We start from the raw sequence: 17,990 nt of genomic DNA on the forward strand, positions 1-17,990 counted from the left end.
AACAAATTTGCTCCAAAGTTAAATGTTGCATCAAATCGGTTATATATATACATCGTTTATATGTGAGTTAAGGGATCTTCCCTGAATACGTTTCCGGAGACGCCGTTGACAGAACAGGAAGTCAGTTTTAAACATTTTAAACAGGAAGTGCCCTCTAACTTTGCCATACGTTGTCCGATCTGCACGAAACCTTGTATGTGACACCAGGGGCCAGACAGCACTCATATTCATGCCTGTCTCCCTGATGTGCCAGGGAAGTTTATCTACTGCCCTGCAAAAGTGTTTTCCCTGTCCAAGACACAGGGCTTGGTCAGGGAGATGACCTTTTAACCTTGGGGGAATTCCAACAGTCTGACTTTTATGAGGCAGAAAACATCAGATGGGCTGTAGAGAGATTTAAATGAATGGGTAGAAAATCACAATTTCATTTCACATTGTACACTAGTTCAAACAGAAGTAGTATTTACTCTATATTTATGTTATTATTTATGGTATATTGTATTTATTTTAAGTTTTATTGTTTTCTCATAATTTTTGCAGCACTCTGATTCACTTTAAATGCTAAATGTAATGCCCTTGAAGTATAAACACACTATGTAGCAAAAGTATTATGAACAAAATTCAGCACGTTACATTTGGGTCAGGTGGCTTTCTAAACCATCTACCTGGCACAGCTGCGTGTGTCTTTAACTTACTGATGGCTCTCAAAAAGTAAAAATGTCGGACTTACAGTATGGTAGTATTCTTTTTAAAAACAATAAAAATGTTCTCGATGCAAAATGAGGAACGCTTCACAAATTTGCGTGACATGTACTTACTTTTCTGAACTTTGTCTACATGAACGCGCATAGCGAGCTCGAGGCCGCGGTCGGCTCGTTCCCGTAGCCCAGAGAATGACTGCGCGCGCAGTTTACAGCGGCCATTTTTCTCCGGTTCTGTTGCTAACGGCCTGGCGACAACATAAGTGGTGGACACGGCGTGATTTCTTTGTACAAGTGTAGTCGTAAGTACTGTACTTTACACAGTCACTACTAAAGCATGCGTGTGTTCCATTTGGCTCTGTTCCAACATAATAATCATACTTTACACTGAGTGTTTTGTTGTTAATGGCAGCTATTCTAATACTTGCTAGCTGGCTAATGTTTGCATGGACGTTCCAGCGTCAACTGTATTCATCGAGTTGACTGAAAAACTTTGTAAACAACGTACACGTGACGCCAATAAGCGCCTTTTAAATGAGATTTTAATGCCCCTGTGTATATATTGTGTGGGGCATTTAAGTATTTATTGTTGTTCATCATCGAGCACTGTATGTAATGTAAGGTATCATTTATTGGCCTTTTAACACATTTGAGTGTTGGTGCTTTTACTTTACTTTCATTGTATTTAACTGTCACCTGTTGTGTGTGGATTTGCGCTGCAGTATATATTCGGGTATTCTATTCCATCTCATTCTGTTCTATTTAATTCTAATCTATTCTGTTTTATACATTTTAACCAGCTTCATCAATGTGGTTATGCAAGTCCGACCTACAAAAGAAAACCCAATGTGTAACCACATGTTTGTGTATTTAATGTCTATTTAAAAAGGACAGTATATGAATGAACATCAGTATACATAACACAGAATTGGAGGTTATAGTACCTTGGCCAGTGACAGACAATATATATACACAGACATATCACACAATACAAAACAATTCATACCTGCTTTATTATAGAGTATTTCATAAAAATGCAATGGAAGTAAAGTGCCATAACATAACTCTTGCTCTGTGTTTTGTGTTTCTTTCACAGGCCAACAGTGAATGTGGATCCCCCTGCACTCTGCACATCAGGAAACCAAACAAGGAAAAGACCAGGAAGAAAAAAACGTTTTTTGATTCAACTTAATCCAAGCATCTGAGGCAGTTGCTTGATTAATAACTCGACTGACAGTTGGGACTGTCTGCCAGCATGAATGAGCTATCAGACTTTGACAGAGGCCAGATAATTGGTGCCCAGCTGGGAGGTCTGTCCGTCAGAGAAACGGCCAAGTTATGTGACGTATCGGGCAGAACTGTCATTAAAGTCATGAGCGAGTATAATATACATGGACATGCTGCATCAGTAAAGAAGAACAGCAAGCAAAGGCCAAAAACAAAAACAGAAACCCCTGCAAAAGAGAAAGATGATGAAGTAGCTGCCAAAGTGAAACCAACTCCTGACTCCAAGGTCAACATTCAAAGCCCTGATGATAAAGGCGAGACGCCTGAATCCTGGACCAAAGACAAGGAATAGATTGGTGTGATGTGCTGTATTTTGGACTTTCCTTTACATTTCGACTGGTTAATGTTTGCATAAAGCCACACCATGCCTTGCTTTAAATAGTTTGATTTCAAGTTTTTTTGTAGGACTCAATAAATGTGCATGGAATACTAAACTATTCTGTCAATTAAGGTACATTTGCACTGCAGGCTGTGTGGGATCTTTTCATCAGTTTAAACCGATTGCATTTGATAAATGTCTGGTCATTGTTGCCTAACACACTGTGCACTTGTCTTTAAGTCTTTTTTATTAACTTGACTTAATTTGATTTTATAAAAATGAGATGTTCCTGTGCTTGTCTGAGCATTCAATAAATGGCACAGCCTTAGTTACCATTCATTCATTATGTCCTGTGCTTAAATTACATTGAATTATTCAGTGTTGTCTGTGTAGTAAATAAGTAGACCGCATGAATGGATGTCCATCAAATGTGTTATTGTGGTCTTGGTGTTTTGAATATTTTCCCTTATTCCCTTATTATTAATTGATAACAATGAATGTAGAAGCTATTGTCGAAACATACTCAAAATCAGTTCTTCTTTGTTATATCTTTGTAACAAAACAAAATAAATGCATGCGTGAAATGTTCTAGTCCAGGCTTTCTGTAAGACACAACGTTAGATAAACATGTCTGAATAGCCTTTAATCATTTTTGACAGGCAGTACATGGAGAGGTGTAATGCCTTTGTAGTTATTCTCCTCTCATCTCCTCAATTTCATCCTCTTCTCATCCTTCTTCATCGCAGTTCAAAGCTGTTAAACACAGTTCCAAGTACTCGTCAAAGTACATCGTCTGCGCCTGCGTGTGAGGCAGTGACGTAAAGGAAGGGACCCGGAAGTAAACATCCATGAAGCTGTTGTTTGTAGAAAATGGTGTACGTGTCCAACGGTGAGTGTCTTTACCTTTTTCGATTATATTATTCAATTTCGCATCTTTATTGTGGCTGTGGTTGCGCGACCTCTTTTAAAACTCACGTCGCCGTTTGGAGGTAGTGGCAGCAGACCGTGTATGTTTAGCAAAGTGGCTATCTCTGCTCAAGTGGATCTGCGTAGCTGGAAGCCGAAACTTCTGCTAATGTATGGCGTCTTAGGCATAAACTGTATGTGTCAGTTGCAATAATAGTCTATTCAGTGTTTCGTTTCCAAGCATTAGTAGCGATTATAATTTGTCGAAACGTGACAGACTTTAACGCTCGATTAGCTGTTAGCCTTTGTGGATTGAATGTCAGTAATCCGCTGGTTCTCAAATGAAGAGCTGGTGAAAGTCTGTGGAATATCCACATTTAAACTCTTTCACAGTGGCTGGTGGCACGAAATGATTCTGCTTATTCTTTCATTAAAACTGTTATGATATACAGTCACTGTGGTATCTAGTAGTGTAGATAGACAGATAAATATACTGGATGTACTGGAAATCAGACATTTTTACTGTGGTACAGTTTTTTTTGAGAAATTTCAAATAAATGTTCCGTATTTGCACGTTTTAGTTGAAATGAATTTGAGATTTTTTTTCAATTAAAATGTGTGAATATGGGAATTTGAATAAATTGAGAATTTGATTTCTCTAAAACTCTACAGTCAAAATGTCTGATTTGCAGTATGGTAGTAGTCATAGATGTCCTAAACACAACCTCATCAGTCCTGTTCAGAACTTATGGAAATGTTTGTTTTTATTACATCTCATAGTCAGAGTCTGTGGGTCGCAGGCTTTTTACCATAAAGGCCTTTGTCAGGAGCGAGTTGATTCAGCGTCAGATAGTTTGACCACGGAGAAATGAGTGTCAGAGCTGACTGCAGTGTCAAGACCTGGTCCCCAGGGTGGTCTTCTGCTGCTGAAACCCATCTGCTTTCAGATCTGACATGGTGTGTCAGCTGGATTTCTGCATACTTTGACTGTAACAAGTGGCTATTTGCTGATGTCTGTTTGTCTCTGTCTCTCAGGTCAGGTCCTGGACAGCAGGTCCCAGTCACCTTGGCGATTGTCATTATTGGCCGATCTCTTCTGGGGAGCAGTGGAATTCGTCAGCCTATTGTAAGTTAAAATATGAAAATTGGTGTTTCCCAAACCTCAAAATGACAGCGTCCTCAAATATTCCATTTTCTCCCCCTATCCACAGCAAGTCAGTTTTTCAGATTTCTTTGTTGTATGGAGCAAAGACACCATAAAATATTTAAATGAAATAAGCCAAAAAGAAGTTGTTTACTGTTTAACTTATTGAAACAACATTCAACCAAAAAATTGGTTTTCAAAATACTAAAGTCAGTCATATAAGCATTAAGTCCTTATGTACTATATTGGATGAGTGACCTTTTTAAATGATTTAATATACACATGAACTAAGTATTTATAAGTGTAGCATTTATGAGAATGTTACACGTGTGACGTTAATCCTAATGCAAGCTTTTTCAGACTCGTGCTACACGGAATCTTTCTTTTTCCCCCAAACATCTCATTTATTAATGACTAAGAGGATTTCAACAAATAACATATCATAAATTGATTCAGAAGTATGCACTCAAGCTTAAAGGGGATTAGCATTGTAGCACCTTTCAGTTAGTTAGCCGTGGCAGCTTATACGTTTATATATCATTACAAGAACTGAGACAATCATTCATGTATTCTTTTTTCACCTCCACGCTGATCTTCTTCTCTGTCCTACACCAGTTTTAGGACATTGGTTCACCCAGACCTGACAAAGGATGGAAATAGTAATACATCACGCTTCAGTGATGGCAGAGGGTAGGTTCTTGAGGCAGTTGTTCTCTGACACACACACACACACACACACACACACACACACAGGTAAATGATATGAGGGAACATACTTTTGTGTCATTTTTACATTAAAAACATCTGCAAAAAAGTGAAACCCCAGTGGTAAATAGAACCTTGTTAAGAGTCCCATTAAAATCCTGATCTGAGAGCTGTTTATCACATGCTCTAACTCACTACTAGTTTCCTTAGAGCTGCATCCAAGGGAGTTTAGTGCAATTTTAGTTTAGTTTCTTATGTTACTCATTCCTTGCACTCCAGTTTCACATACCTGACATAGTCAAGAAAATGAAAACCACTGATAAGATGTCACCTTTTTTTTTATGATGTCTAAAGCTGAATTTACATCATTGCCTCTTGTCTGTTGTTTGCTTTCAGCCCTCCAGGTCCCCCTGGTGGCAGAAGGCGGATGGGAAGAATAAACCATGCTGCCGGTCCAAACGCCCCACCAATGGGTGGAGGAGGATGAGGAAGGTGAGGAATTAAAATGATGTTGATGGGTTAAAACTCTTGCCTTTTATTTATAGAATCTGTCTCATAAATGAAGGTAATCAATTAAGTTTAAAAAAGAAAAAGAACAAAAAACCTTGTTAAGAATGTAAATATATTTGGACATGATGTTGGTTCCACATTGCCATATCAATTCTCTCTGAATTCTTCTCTCTAGGTAAACGCCTACACGTCTCGTGTAGGCGCGGGGCTCGGCCAGTCTGTTTGATAAGAATTTAAGGATGGTGACATCATGGTGCTGAAGCCCCCCTTTCATTGGCTGCCACTGCCATGAGCAGTTTCTTGACGCTTTTCTGGGAATTCCTACACGTAGGGGCCAGAATGGCTGATTTAGCAGTCAGTTGCATCACTTCCTCCCTTTTTCCTACTTCTGCCCTTCCACATTAGTCTCTCAGAAATGGTTATCATTGAAATCTCAGTCATGCTGATCCGTCATGGGAATAGAATGTTAGTTTGTGTTTTGTAGCTTTCAGTTTAAATAAAAATGTGCACTGTTCAAATGTTATTACCGAGTTTGTCTCTCTATGACTGTCACACTTAATAATCTGCTTTGTCTCCGTGCAGTCTCGATTACAAACAAAAGTAAGATTGCATGTTTTCTCACTTTGTACTTCAACATTAGTAATGTGAGGAAATTACACTATTAAATCTCAGGAGTGTGTATTGTTCCCACTGCAATTTACCAAGGGGGTATGATAAGAGATCTGTGCCATGTGAGTACTGAGGATTAAAGTACATAGTTCATGGCATGAAAAAGTAAATGCAACAACTGGGTATCATGTGATTGTAAGTATGACATGTTTATTTAGATACAGCCAAACTTCCAAAGAATTTCATTATTATTTACAGAAACGGTGAACATGACAACTGGAAATATAGACTGGTGTAGCTTCAAACAAAACTTGTTTCAGTTTCATCATATGATCGAGAGGTTTATCATTTTGAGACACACCATGTGTTCTCTACTTTCAAAATCAGCTTGGTTTCACCAGACGAAGGCAGCTCTCTCACGGAGCATTCGAACACCAAAGCGCTGCCACTCTCTCTGGTGTATCCACATCTCCTGGGTTGTGTCCAGACATGCCAGCACTGCTCCCCCCTTCCATGATATCAGGCGAGGGTCCAAGTCCTAAGAAACATCAGTGTATAGTAAATTAAAAGAGTCAGCCTTTGCACTTTTCACTTTTTGCATGGGACAAAATAAGCAACTGGACACCACCACTGATCTATATCTTATTTCAAGATTTTGATGAGTTACCTTTGGCCGTGTGATTACTTCCACATTGTCCACCAGCCTTCTGAAGGAGGGCGGCATTTTGTTGATAATCCGATGTAACAGAAACTCCTGAGCACCGTGAAACATGAGCCCCCCTCCCACAACCAGGATGGAGCTGTACATCTTTCGTTTGGTTTCATCAGATGCTGTACACCCAAAATACAAACAAGATGAGGTTAAACAGGACGTCCTGAGCACTTAAATCTATGCTTTTTTTTTAATTTCCTTATAAAGGAAATAAAAATGGCACCATTTAATGGTCTACTGTGTGACATTAGGGACAATTTATTGGCAGAAATTGAACATACTACCCAAAATGATGGTATGATAAGTATAATCACTGTATAAACAAAATAATTTGGTTTTCATAGGCTTAGACAAAGCTTTTTAATGTCATAAACCAGTAGTGTCTCCATCTGACATGAATTCTTACACCCTGGACCTTTAAGATGAACTATATTTATTTTGCTTAAACAAATCCCATTTCTACATAGTACCACTTGCACATGAAATGCACATTTTTCCACTCTACTTTTTGAGGAAATTCTTTGTTAATAATTGTTTGCCTCTCGTGCTGTGTCCTTTCTTACCACAGCAGTCGATGCTATGCAGGATGGCTTTATCCAGGCCCAGTGCTTTACTTTCAAACTGGCTCATGATTGCAGACTTCCTGGAGAGATGAGCAGACAGGGGCTCATCTACTTCTCCCGCCCCCATCAAGCACTCGCTCTGGGCAGGCCCGAGCTCCATCTCCCCTTGCATCCCTGCTCCACTACCACCCATCCCGCAGCCCCTGGGTAGGTCAGAGAGCTCTCCAATCCCTCCTTGACTGCTCATCTCTCCATCCAAAGCTCCACCTGGTCTGGAGATAGCCTTCCGGTCTGCAGCAGATTTGGAGGACTGTTGGAAAAAATTGAAGATTAAGGGAAAAAAAATTATCTACCAGATCTAATTCAAAAAATGGGTTGTGTGTTACCTGGTCCTGTTTGCTCTGTGTAGCCAGCAGGTAGTGTTCATCATGAGGATCTTCCGAGTCACCTTGAGAACGGTACTGGAGTGATGTCATCTTCTGACCAACAATACCAAAAGTGGTTGGGTAGAAAAGTCCCATGGATGCCTTATTACACACACATCAGGGAAGATAAAGGTGCAGAGAAAAATAAATTAATTCCGGTATATAAAATGGAGATGTACACAGCAGTCCAGGACCAATCTTCAAATCAATTATGTTTAATGAATGTACCTGTAATTTCTCATCTCCTAATCGAACCTGGTAGAGCAGAGAGGGAGATTCTGGGAAACGTGTCTGGAATTCTTTATCTTGTAGTCCTGATATGTCCTGTAAAGGACAAAGAGGAAAGAGACATGATACATGTGTATCCATAATGCCTATTCAATTCCTGAGAATGACAATGGTTGTTTAAATAAAAACACAATAGGTGCTGACTATCCCTTTATAGGGGGTTGCGCAGACCTCATTTTCACGTTAATAAAAAAACAAAGAAAACACACTTGATCTAGATGACAGAAGGTCTCTTTTAAATGTTGTAGTAGCTGACAGTCCAGTCTGCTGGACAGTTGACAGTCTCTGTAGGGAAAACCTGCTCTCTGCAGGAGCCAGAAGAAAGTACGAGTCACATCTGAACCTCCATATGCCAAACACAACCTGCCAAGTTCAACAGAAAGATGTAAAATTAAGTTACATTTAATAAAAATACTATTGCAATTATAACCATGGTAAACATATGTGGTTTTAGACCAACCTGGAGTTCCGGTGGGAAACCCCATCCTCTACACAGCAGAGACTAGTCTTCTGGTCTCCTACATCCACGACGCAAGCACTGCTTAACCCACTACCAAATGTAGCACATACTGACTCCTGGTGCACAATGATTGCTATAAATGGACAATCACACAACAGGACAGAAGGTATGGCAAAAATAAGTCTCAAAGAGTCATTATATGTCATTATCACATGAAGTCATACATGTAGCGTGAGTATGAGAGTGTGTGATACCTGAGAAGCCCATATTAAGTAGCAGCATGTTTACAACTTCCTTGATGTGCTGTCTGTTGTAGATGTCAGGGACAAGGAGGATACATCTGTAATACTGAAAATCAGTACAAAACTAAGCATTAACAAATTTTATTTTGATTTTTTTGTTTTGAGTTTACCAATTTTGTACTACCCCCTTTTAATTCTCTCAGTTTTATGGATGGAAATGATGAACTTCATGTACTACATGAAGAGAAATGTTCAATGTAACTGTTTGATGTGACTTGTGACCAGTGACCCTTTGTATTGTTTTAGGACACATGTAAGGTATTTAGTATATACTCAATGTTATCACATTCTACAATGTGAGTCTTCACTTTATGGCAAGGCGATAACATTCCTACAGAGACAGATAAATACCATGTGTTTCAAAGACAGTGATTCTTCAATTTGTAACAGGCCTGTGTGTTGCTTTGTGAATGCTCCTCTTGTACAAGATTAAACCCTTGTTTGGATTTTGAGCTGACTCTCCTTCCTCCAGATCTAAATTATTTTAACACGACTAAACTAACTACATTTTTAATATCATTCCTCAACATTTGTTATTTTCTACTTTCAATATGTTGCTGAGAACTATGAACTCAGCCCCACATAAGAGGTGAAGAAGCATCTGTACCTTTAAATCTTTGAGTTGGACCTCAAGATGTTTTTGAATGACATGACTCCAAATTGTCTCAAGGTCAGCCAGGACAGCAGTCAGTGAGCCACCAGGACCAGGGTGTACATTGAGCTGCCCCCTGACGATGGGCCAGTGGATGTTATAACAATCAGTTGGATTCACATAAAGAGCCTGCATGATACCAGGATGGAAGATTATGCACAAAAAAACAGAAGAGACACAAAAAGCAAGAGAAGGAAAAAAGGTACAACATGAACAATGTTATTTGGTAACATTCAGAGACACACACTGACCTCCTCTCCCACCAGATGAGGAGGATGGTGGGCTGTGTTGGTCCACTTTACCCTAGAGCTGCTGTCGAGTACTGCTGGACGGACCTGGCAATTATATGCTCTGGCCTACACGCAACCAAGAACAGGTGAGAGCAAATCACTACTTTCTCATTGCACCTTCTCTTCTTATTTGTCTTTACTTCTCGTAACACACACACACACACACCTGTTCAGCAGACACAGGAGTCCTCCGCACTCCGTTTGACATCTTCTTGGACCAGATGGCCTGGTCAACCATTTTCAGTCCATTCTGCCTCTGCTCTTTACTCTCTGGTTTCTGGCAGACAGCATGAAGTTTCAGTGAGGGTAAATGAAATGAATTGTACACAGATGAAAAGACTTTAATGTGGCTGCAGGAGTGACATACATTGAGACCTTCTCTCAGCAGCCACGCATCTTCATATTTGGGTTGTCCACTTTGCTTGTGTCTGCGTGCGATCACATGTGGGATGGTGATTGGAACTGTGTCTGTTGCTCGGCCGATACGGAGTGTCCTTGAACCAGGGTGGATGACAACTATGAAATTGCTCTGTATTTGCTGTAAGAGAGGAGTATATAAAATGTATCAGAATGAATGTGCTGTGACAACAGCCTCTGTTCTTTTGGAAACAATTTCAATGAGGAACCTGGGTTGCCTTCCAGGATTATATCATATTTCACACACATATTTAAAGTATGTTTCGAGCACCTTTGGCCCAGTGGAAGTGATGCACTTGTCCATTAAGTGTATACGGGCTGAGATTCACACATCAATTTCACACAATAATCACTAACCCAAAAAACAGATGCAAATATACACAGGTATTTAAAATTTTACTTTCCTTAGCTTAATTTTTTAAAAATTGAATACAATCAGATAAGCGTTAACTAATAAAGCTGAACATATACATAATTTATGAAATATTTTATGAATTAATTATGTTTATTGTTACAATAGCTTTTTATGAAATGTAAGTAAAGGATTGTATTAGCTTAATAAACATGACCCCAAACCTAAACACACATATCATATATTACAATACCATATCTGATATTGTACGTGAACGGTATCAAATTCTTGATTTGTAATTGAATTTATAGTATTTAGAGGCGTAGTTCGGTCATATCGTATGAAGTGTGATGGTTAAAAGAGGGGGGGGAAAAACCTGACTTCACCTCCTGAAGAGGTTCTGGGATGGTTGGAGGAGCGATGGGTCTTTTCACACCACGCTGCTGCTCTTTATCTTTCTCCTTTTCTCGCTCCTTTTCTTTCTCCTTCCCGTTGTCCTGCTCCTTCTCTGCCTGAGTCATGGTTAGCTTTTCATTTACTCGACTAAACTCACCACCTTCGAATATTTGTGGAGTAGTCGAAAAACAACAACAAGCGAGGGACGACCAACCGCACCAAATAATGCCGTTTGCGTTGTGGTCTGTACTTCCGTGTTTGGTCACGTGGTACAAATCTCTTCTTCTTCGGGTTTTATTCTTGGTAGCATTGCCGGCAGACCAGGCATAGTTATGCGTATTGCTGCCACCCATTGTTTGGGTGTGGCATAAGATTTCTACAGCTTAGTTTTGAGGAATAATATTACTCTCCCAGTCCAAATTTCCAGCTTTCAGCATCGTTTACATAGATAATGTTTTACTGACAAGATTTCTGTGGCATTTAAAGTCAGCTAGCGTCCAGGTAAAGTAGAATTACTGCCATCTCATCTTCTGTTGTCAGTTAATCCCTACAATGTCCTAATGTAGCCCATGTATTAAACATGTTTTACCATTCTCCTCCTTTCCTTCCACCACCAACTTTCTTTCTAGATGAGTTGTGCCCTAAAGTCCCCTTGAAGGACCAAATTGAGACTTGAAAGTGGGCTGGAAGCCAAAGGTAAACACCTGTTGTGTTGTATTAAGATCCAAGCAAGCTCTAGGATTCTAGGTTCCTTAATTTAAAATAATTTCAGTTAAAGTCAAAGTTAAATAACATGAACATGTCATGAAACTTAACATTCAAAATGCAGGTTATGCAGTTTTAAACAACCAGAACCTCAAGTGTACATTAAAAGTCACAGCTTATATTCTGCCCTCCACTAAATGACTATGTGTAAGTATTGTTGATTTATTCATTTTAATATTGTGTCATTCATTAAGAATATTTTCAGCACAAATGGGCCAGCAAGACAGAATAGAATGCAAATCAGTCAATGCTAAAAGAAAATAACTTTACTGACATTTTTCCAGGCTTTAGAAACAAAGATAGACAACTTGTATACATTAAACTAAAACAGTATCATCATCAGTGACCATGAGTGAGATACATGGAGCTGGTCTCTGCCTGTCTGTGTTTGGCTGCAGACTCACTGACAGATTAGGAAAATACAGAGTGTAATATATATATATAACACACATTTATAAATATATTTCTTTAATTTACTATATATGTCAAATGAAAAGCTTTTATCAGGCCAATAAACAATACACTTTTTATTGAGATGTACTGCATTACGACTCACAAGAGTTTTCTTAAAAAAAAAAACTAAAAACATGAACATAAGTTAACAGTCTGTCTTTTAAAAAAAAAACACATTAGAATTGAATGAAACAGTAACTATTCTTACTCACACTGTTTGCTCATCATAATCAATCTACATATTCTCATAACCGATGTTCAAACAGAGGTGACCACATTTCTCAGTGGCTCCACATTTCTGAAAGTGTTTTTCTACAGCGTCTCTTAACTTTGATGTACTCTTTTCACTGACGGTCACTTGTGATAGCTTGCTTTTCTGACTTTGGGAATGAAGACTCTTGCACAGTTTGTTCAAATCTTTCATCAAGCAGAAGGACTTGCATGCCCTCAGTTCCAGTGGCATGGTGCTAGGCATTCTGTTCTGTTGTTTGTCAAACTGCACCAGCCAGAACTTAGCCAGGTCACTGGTGTTCTTTGCATGACTGGCGACCATGTTGAGAATCAGAGGAAAAAGGTCATGAGCTGCTGCTGGGATGGGTGATTCTGGGAAATTGTGGTTGGACGGAGAGCAGCTAGGCTGTGAAGAGGCCTAAGAGACGACAAAATCATTCTAGACGTATTAATTAAAGTTGATCACTGAATGTTAAACATATCAAAATGATCAAAATCATTAAATTGGTCCTTGATGTAAATGACAATAAAGACATACAATGCAAACATTCTACCTGTGGGCAGATGATAAGAATCTGATCTGCATCTTTAGCCTGTTGTGCCAGCCAGCGCATTGGACCCAGCTCTGCGATTTTCTGTTGCTGCCACATGTCGATAGCCACGCGGCAGCCACCGTGCCACTGCAGGAATTCTGCCAGGGCCACCACAACCTGCTGAAAGGCTGAATTCTCAGCAGGGTATACCACCAGAACATCCACAGGAACCATGGGAGATTGGGGTAAATGTTTGAAACCCATTGATGTGGCAATGTTGGCTCCACAGCATTTACCTGGAGAGTAACACGACATTAGAAAGACTGTTGACTTTTTCTCAGCACTTGGCAGAAGTGTCAGACATGTTGTACAATTTAGAAGGGAACATTTTAAGGGCCAGTGTGTGTGTGTGTTTGTGTGATATATATATACATATATATTCAATATATTGCCCATAAGGTTTTTTGTACAAGCATATAATCATTTAAAAATAAATAGTTACATGTTTCTACAGCAGCCAGAGTGGACATGCTTGGCATTTTGACGTGGAAGCTTACTACTCAAATGAAAAAGATTGATAAAGAGAGAATGTTTACTTCCTGTCCTATATGCAAAGGCCACTGTAGTTCAATGATGCACATGGGAAAGGGAGGAGTGAGTGGAGAAGTCCTGCATTTTGTTGGAGTGAATGAATGAATTGCAATTTGACAAGACATTTAGCAAACTGAAAACTTACAATTCCTTTGCAACTTTTAGTTTTTGATAGTTCTATTAAATTAATATAATTGTTTTGCTCAGAAATAATCCACACTAAATCTATTCCTATTCTATTCTGTATAAACCCCAGTTTGCGTGCCTTTGTCCCTTTATCACTAAATGTGCATTTAAAAAAATGTTGGATTTACAGATTATGCAGCACATGGTCAGGATCATCAAAAAAGCCAGTCCTCCTACGATGGCGATAGTGATATGTTCAACTTCTCCCCTCACAGCTGTGAACAAACACATGCATGAAACATGTTACTTTGCAGACGAATGCAGTTTAACTGAGTTTGCATACTGTATGTATTGAAGGTTAACTAAATGTTAACTTACTTGAAGCAGTGGTCTCAACTGTTGTGTTGTTATTTAGAAAGTAATTTGAGACACAAAAAAACATTTTAAGCATATTTTGTAAAATATGATATGATTACATTCACAAAATAAAATGTGATTTCCCCACCTGTAGAGACTTGAGCAGTCTCTAGCGTTACACTTGCTGAGAAACAAAGAGTCAGATGGAGAATGTTACAATGTTGAGATTAAAATATTAAATATTTTTTAAACATATTTTGTAGAATATATTTCATATATATAATATTTACAAAATAAAATGTGATTTTCCCACCTGTAGATACTTGCATAGACTCTAGCATAACAGAAAGAAAAAGTCAGATTGAAAATGTTAACATTTTATATATTCATTTTATAGGTTTAATATATCAGTGAGGATCAATGAATTGGGGTTAAAAAAAAAACATACGCTTTGGGATGTTCATATGTAGTAGAGTCTTATAAGAGGAGTCACTCCCAAGAGGAGGTAGAGGGAGATTGGTGACTTGGATGGAGGTGAAACCATTGCTTGCCTCTTTTAAAAAACTAAACCATCTCTAGATTTGAAAAGATGAAATATAAAAAACAGTTTTAGAAAATGTAATATCAGTTCAAAAAAAGGATTAAAAAAATGTATGATCAATACAATATACCTGCTTTGACTCAGTGATGTCTTCACTCAGATGTGGCTTGTAGTCACAGTGGTATGATTCCCCGTCAATTGTGATATAAGTGCCCTTCAGATATTTAATACTAGCTGTAGAGATAGAAATGACAAGTTTTAATGACATGTATGGGGTCTTTCCCCTCTCACTTCTGTTAGAATTCCTGCTAATGATATGTTTTTTCATTCTTACTCGCTTCTTTCCCACACTGTCACAATTCCAACTACTGTTATTTTCATGCTGCCTTTTCAGACCTGCAAATTCTCCTGCTGAACATGGGTTTATCTTTAAAATTAGACGGATCTTCCTATTTTGCGTCACGTCTAATGTCACCCCAGCAAGACTTAAGTCCTCTTATCTTATTGGAAATACCTGGTAAATATGACAGCAGGTAATTGCTTGAAAACAAATAGTTTAGATGCTATTTCAGGGAGATCTGATTTAATATTCAGTCGCATACACTGGTAACACAGCATGAAAATACACATGTTTTTCCCACCATCAATGTTGACTGCCCAGCTGATGTTTAGCATCGTATTCTCTTCCACTGTCACCAGCTCCCCTTTTAAGTCCGCAAGGAAAGATGGAGTGGTATTACTGATGGGTGGGAAACCTGGGGGGAAAAAAACAGAGACAGTGGTTATAATTGTTGCCATCATCAAGCACTGATATTTGAGCAGACGATAATTCAACTGAGTAACATGAGAAAAATAATATATTCATATTCATATCAACAAGAACTACTAAACTACTATTGCTCACCAATGTCCTATTTAATGATTTAATTTAATAATAAAATAAATTAATGTTATTTTAGTTCTTGCAGTTTGTTATGATTGGTATATAGTATATATTTGGTTTTCAGGCTTTCAGCAATTAAAAATCTAAGCTTTGGAAAAGTAAAATAAATGTAACTGTACAAAATATTGGTATGAGACAGCACAACACCAATTTTGACATTGTGTAATAATTCCTCCATGTCCAACTCAAGTTTTTGATTACATTTTATTTAAGTACAAGTAAACATACTGGTCTAAAAATTTACTCAAGTTAAAGAAAAAGTAAAAAGTAGAAAAAGTAGCTTGTTTAAAATGTACATGAGTAAAAGTCACTTAGTTACTTTTTTAACAAGGTTGGGGTTCTTTCTTTTGTGCAAATGAATTGTTTGTAAATAAAGGCAAACCTTTACAAATTAAAGTGCTAACAAAATAAAAAATGTAAACGCATGATGTAGCAGTCAAAATCACTCACTACTAGGCCTCGTCATTCACCTGTCTTCATCATTCACCTGTCCTCTGTCCTCATCATTCACCTGTCATCATCATTCTTTGTCTGCACTGGGAGTAGTAAGTGGTAAATTATGTTTACATGGAGGAATGAAATTCTATCCTCTTGGATGAGTTCATCAATTGTTAATCACTGTCTTTACAATACAGATCTCAGTGTCGGAACAGGCGAAACAACAAGCCCTTTACACAGCAGCCATTTTGACAGGCCACAGTAAGAAAACCACAACTGTCTTGACTTGAACTGACATGAACTGAACAGAGCCATTATCAGTGTAATCAGAAACACCTGGGATTTTCCTGATAAAACACATCAGAATGGATGTTGTTCAAAGGACCTGTTCTTCTTCCACAGCATGAAACACTTGTAAACACAGGTGTTTTTAATGTCTTGTTCTGTTTGTAACACACCTGTTTACTGTTTCATGGCTTCAGCTTTTAAAGTGAGATATTTTTTGACCATTATTAGATGAGTAAAATATCACAACTTACCATAATATTCACGACACTTCACAGTCTGCAAACAAAATCCACATATGGACAATGTTAACGATGGACAGTGTTCAACAACACAAAAAGAGGCTGAAGTCAGAAACTTACAATTTCATGTGACATCACTTCAGCCTGGACACAGGAAAGAAAAATCAACACGACACCCCACATCATGAAGCAACGACTGACCTGCCAAAAAAAAAACAATGATAAATGAGGTCTATACTATGTCTATATGAGGCTATACAGGGAAAAGAATACAGTGGAACAGGAACATGACATGTGCATTTTTTGGTGTGAAAAGTTGTGTTTGATAACATAATGGACTGATTATAGATGTAAAACCAGATTCCCCCCACACACACAAATCTATGCTGGTGTCGCAACTTAAGCTTCTGCATCAAAACACAAAAAGCAAATGCTCTGGCTGGTTTGTCAGTTTGTGCAGCTGTAGAAATGTGGCAGTGCAAAGTCCTAACCCTAACCCTTGCAAATTGCAAATTGAAGCAACATTCAGTTATTCTGCTCCTCACATGTGGAACAAACTTCCTGAAGACCTGAGGTCTGCACAAACTATCAGCTCATTTAAATCACACCTGAAAACATTATTATTTACAGCAGCTTTTTCTTAAATCCCAAAATAATCATCTTAGTTATCAATTTATTCTTGTCTTTTAAATACACTTTATGTTGGCAAATCACACTTTTATCTCTTCTGATTTTAATGACTATTTTAATATTAATGTAATTTCAATGTCAACCTTTTATTTGAATTTATGTCATTTTAATGTCTTGCTTTTATTCTATGATTTTCTTAATGCATGTCTATGCCCTTATGAAGCACTTTGACTTTTATTAAAATTTTGGATAACATACTAAACTATGACTTTTTTGTCAAATTTAGGACGACACACTAAAGTATGACATCTTTGTCAAATTTTGGACGACATACTAAAGTATGACTTTATTGACTGATTTTTGGCGACATAGTATACTGACTTTTTTGACCCATTTTGGACAACATACTACACTATGACATTTTTGACCAATTTTGGACAACATACTACACTATGACTTTTTTGACCGATTTTGAACAACATACTATACTATGACATTTTTTGGTAATTTTGGAAGTAATACTATACTATGACATTTTTTAATGATTTTGGACGACATACCATTCTATGACATTTTTTAGTGATTTTGGACGACATACTATACTATGACATTTTATTTTTGACTTATGCACAATTATTATTGCTATTAAAGCCTGAATATGTGACCTATAAACACACACCGCCAGGATGTCCATATAAGGAGTTGTGTCTTTTTTTCTGCGTCCTACCAAGGGGTGCAGTACCTGTGGCACAGAACTGTGCTGTGTGAGCATTAAGGGTTAACTTAAGGGTTAATTTAAGACAGCCTTATAGGACTA

The 17,990-nt window shown here is 38.0% G+C and overlaps 3 protein-coding genes across 4 annotated transcripts; 1 reads left to right on the forward strand and 2 right to left on the reverse strand.

Annotated features, from left to right (window-relative positions):
- Positions 1–3,119: 3,119 nt before the first annotated feature.
- Positions 3,120–6,075, forward strand: selenok (selenoprotein K). 2 transcript variants are annotated; one of them, XM_044037344.1, is made up of 5 exons: positions 3,120–3,196; positions 4,249–4,339; positions 4,973–5,047; positions 5,459–5,554; positions 5,748–6,075. In XM_044037344.1, the coding sequence occupies exons 1-5, from the start codon at positions 3,178–3,180 to the stop codon at positions 5,749–5,751; spliced, it is 285 nt and encodes a 94-aa protein (XP_043893279.1). In that variant the 5' UTR covers positions 3,120–3,177; the 3' UTR covers positions 5,752–6,075. The 2 variants fall into 2 exon arrangements, with proteins under 2 accessions (XP_043893279.1, XP_043893280.1); XM_044037345.1 differs by lacking the exon at positions 5,748–6,075 and having other exon boundaries at positions 5,459–5,558.
- A 296-nt stretch (positions 6,076–6,371) lies between these two features.
- On the reverse strand, positions 6,372–11,299 carry actr8 (actin related protein 8). Its single transcript, XM_044037340.1, has 13 exons — positions 11,029–11,299; positions 10,241–10,411; positions 10,040–10,150; positions 9,835–9,939; positions 9,539–9,712; positions 8,884–8,977; positions 8,630–8,762; positions 8,379–8,532; positions 8,110–8,205; positions 7,843–7,983; positions 7,457–7,766; positions 6,849–7,012; positions 6,372–6,719 (listed from the first exon to the last, which is right to left on the reverse strand). Exons 1-13 carry the CDS (start codon positions 11,161–11,163, stop codon positions 6,576–6,578), a joined length of 1,932 nt encoding a protein of 643 aa, XP_043893275.1. The 5' UTR covers positions 11,164–11,299; the 3' UTR covers positions 6,372–6,575.
- Positions 11,300–12,051: 752 nt separating this feature from the next.
- On the reverse strand, positions 12,052–16,742 carry LOC122776691 (interleukin-17 receptor E). Its single transcript, XM_044037343.1, is given in 12 exon segments — positions 12,052–12,563; positions 12,565–12,905; positions 13,042–13,316; positions 13,926–14,012; positions 14,116–14,133; positions 14,243–14,278; positions 14,408–14,428; positions 14,543–14,669; positions 14,766–14,869; positions 15,277–15,390; positions 16,556–16,580; positions 16,664–16,742. Coding segments are annotated over 12 exon segments (1,263 nt in total). The 5' UTR covers positions 16,730–16,742; the 3' UTR covers positions 12,052–12,514.
- Positions 16,743–17,990: the final 1,248 nt, after the last annotated feature.

The sequence above is a fragment of the Solea senegalensis genome, linkage group LG11 (genome assembly GCF_019176455.1).
Source record: "Solea senegalensis isolate Sse05_10M linkage group LG11, IFAPA_SoseM_1, whole genome shotgun sequence".
NCBI lineage: Eukaryota > Metazoa > Chordata > Actinopteri > Pleuronectiformes > Soleidae > Solea > Solea senegalensis.

Excerpts from the sequence above, each read along its gene's own strand:
- actr8 (XM_044037340.1), bottom strand. The coding sequence starts at position 11,163 with ATGACTCAGGCAGAGAAGGAGCAGGACAACGGGAAGGAGAAAGAAAAG. Across the intron at positions 10,412-11,028 it reads TCCCAGAACCTCTTCAGGAG|CAAATACAGAGCAATTTCAT; the intron begins GTGAAGTCAGGT and ends CCTCTCTTACAG. Across the intron at positions 10,151-10,240 it reads TGCTGAGAGAAGGTCTCAAT|AAACCAGAGAGTAAAGAGCA; the intron begins GTATGTCACTCC and ends GCTGTCTGCCAG.